Source organism: Tupaia chinensis, unplaced genomic scaffold (genome assembly GCF_000334495.1).
Source record: "Tupaia chinensis unplaced genomic scaffold, TupChi_1.0 Scaffold143602_1, whole genome shotgun sequence".
NCBI lineage: Eukaryota > Metazoa > Chordata > Mammalia > Scandentia > Tupaiidae > Tupaia > Tupaia belangeri.
The window spans coordinates 3,095,698-3,098,575 of NW_006203448.1; the positions used below are offsets into that span (position 1 = coordinate 3,095,698).

At 55.0% G+C, this 2,878-nt stretch overlaps 1 protein-coding gene across 1 annotated transcript in view; it reads right to left on the reverse strand.

Annotated features, from left to right (window-relative positions):
• The window catches only part of ABL1 (ABL proto-oncogene 1, non-receptor tyrosine kinase), a 157,954-nt gene that overhangs the window by 20,188 nt on the left and 134,888 nt on the right, over positions 1-2,878 (reverse strand). The window contains exon 10 of the mRNA XM_006164352.2: positions 907-1,068. Within this exon, the coding sequence (XP_006164414.1) occupies positions 907-1,068 (162 nt within the window). The remainder of the gene's footprint in view (positions 1-906; positions 1,069-2,878) is intronic.

The following is a 2,878-nucleotide window of genomic DNA, read 5'->3' on the forward strand; positions in this document are numbered from 1 at the left end:
CTCAGTGGCCGGGAGTCACAGCCACCGAGACTCTGGCCAGTCTACACGTCACCGCTCCAAAGTGGGCGAACAGGAAGACCCAGGAGGTGTGAAAGGAAAGCCACACAAATTGGGTTTCTTTCTTCCGTAAACCTTTGAATGTCACTGTCACACACATACACGCTACACTCCCAAGGCAGCGTGCGTGTTGCACCCCTCCTCCGTGATGTACATGCTGCGCAGTCACGGTCTCACTAGGTGGGTACGTGATACAAACCTGGGGTCTATGCTCATCAAAAACCCCCAAGGACACCTGGCTTCTCCCCACCCTTCCCACTTCCCGAGGCAAGTCCACCATCGGCACCCCAGAGCCTCTGCCCCTCCAAGTGCTTGGGCTGCCCTCGGGTACTTCCATTCCGCCGCCGACGGCAGAACCCCAACTGCTGGTCTGTCTGCTACCTCAGCCTGGCACACGGGGGGCACCAACTTGTGCTGGCCAATACCGTTCTCGAGAACATCCCGAGACGCCACCCACCTCCCTCGCCTGCCCAGGAACAGCACCAGAGCCACGAGGACACGAGCGCTGCACCACGGGAATCACAACCGGGCTCCCCCGGCTCTTTGGTTCCCGTGAGCTTTTTGTCTCAGAGCTCCCAACGCCGCTGCTCTTCGTTAGGTTCGGAGTTTGCTCCTGCTGTGTGCACGCCGAGAGCCTGAGCACAGGGCCGTGCCCGGCAGGCGTCAGGAGCACTGCGGCCTGTCCGGACCCCGTGATTTCCGGAGGGACAGGCAAGGTGCGGTGGGGGAGAAGCTCCCTCCTTCCAGAGCTGGGCCCGAGGAGGGACATGCCCTTCATGCAGGCCCTCTCAGAGTCCTGCTGGCATAAGCTGGCCCACAGGGTGCCAGCACGGGCGGGCCGGGACATACCGCTCTCCCCCTGGCCCTTGGAGTGAGGCATGTCGGGCGCGTCGGCATCCTTGGGCTCCGTGGCTCTCCGGGAGGTTCTGGTCTTGGTGGGCAGCTCTGGGGCCTGCAGGAATGTGCTCGCGGCCCCTCGTACGCCTTGTTTCCCCAGCTCCTTCTCCACTTCTACACAGAACAACCCAGAAGCCGTGAGTTAGTGTCAGCTCGGGACGGTGGTCCCCCTTTCCTAGGCGGTGGTGGCTGTCTACACTCAGGTACAGAACACGGAGACGGATGCTGAAGAAACAGCTCTCAGCTCCCCTGAGGACTCGGGAGAGCTGCCGGACAGAGCGCCTGGCACTCACCGCTGTGCTCCGCTTGCTGGTCTCGACTAGCCTGCCGACTGTGTGTGTCCCCCAGGAGGAGAGCCGCAGCTCTGGGCTGGGGCCCTGCGCGGCCACTTCTCCACCCCACCTCTCACCCCACTGCAGGCACCCTGGAGCGGGGTGTTTACCATCCGAGATGCTGGATTCCTGGAACATTGTTTCAAAGGCCTGGTGGATTTCAGCAAAGGAAGGCCGGTCAGAGGGATTCCACTGCCAACCTAGACAGAAAAGACCAGGTCAGACTACCCACCGGCCTCACCTAGCTGACGCTAGCAGCTCTCAGGAAAAAGTCTGGAAAGGAACGAAGCCTTCCAATCCTGGGAATAGTTACAACAACAAATGCCACTGTGTCCATTCCAAACAGTAAGAATTTTAGAAGGCATTGAATACTGGCAGGAATGTGGCCTGCTAAAACTGCAGCGCCCTCGACACTACTTACACATACTTCCCCAACCCCCCGAGTAAGTATAAAGAATCACTCAGTGCAACAGCTCTTCTCCCTCCCCTCACTTTACGGTGGCCAAAGCCTGACAGAAGAAATGCTAATTAAACCAGACTCCAGTAAGAATGAAAAGGACTGATGAAGCCCGCTGTTGGTGGGGGCTTTAAGTCACTCACAGGGTTCTGATGGGAGTATATACCAGTATAACCTTTGGGAAGACAGATACAATTTATCAAAACTTAAAATGTACACAGTCCTTTGAATCAACAGCTCCACCTTTTTTTTTTTTTTTTTTTTTTTGCTGTACCCACCATGCCACTGGCTGGCCCCAGTTCAACTTTCAGAAACGCTAGCCCGAGTACAGAGAGGCACCGATACCAGACGTTTGTCCCTGCGTGGTTTATAACGGCAAATCAAACAGAGACAGGAGGGTTACACACAGAGGGGCAGAGAAGGCCTCTCTCCGTCCCTCTCCTTCCCAGCGCGCTCATAAAGGAAAATGAAACACAAAGAACAAAACCAAATGAACGTGAAAAACCAAGTGCGCGTCGGGAGGACGTGATGAGTGGGCGAAGTCACCTCAGGCACGCGGCAGCGGTGCACGAACAGGAGAGGAGGGAGAGGCCTGAACGCAGACACGGGAAGGTGAGCCTGTTGCTCCACTGCCGAGGGGAGGAAAGGTGAGACGATGATCACGCTTATGCAACACATACAACGCATACACATCCGTGTGTGGAAGTAATACAGAGCCGACTGCATGAGCAGCACCCAGAACGCCGAGCTGTTCTAGCAGACTGTTCGGCGGTAGGGCCCAGGAATCTGCATTTATTAATAAGAAATCCAGATCTGCTAGCCATGAATCCCATTTTTGCTTAAAAAAGCAAAAATAAAAATGGAAACAACTGGGACCGGCAATTGACATAGTGGTTAAGGTGCTAAATCCCCACATGGCTGATCATGGTTTGAGTCCTGGATCCAGTAGCTTGAAGCACACTGAGTGTGTGTATGTGTGCCCCAAATTCCAGGAGGACACCGAAGAAGGGATTGAGGTGTGGCTATAGCACCTAGGGGGGTGATCTCTCACTGTTTCTCTGTCTCTCTCTGGAGAACACACACATCCTATGGCAAAAATTTAAAAAAAAAAAAAAAAAAAAACAAAAAAAAAAAA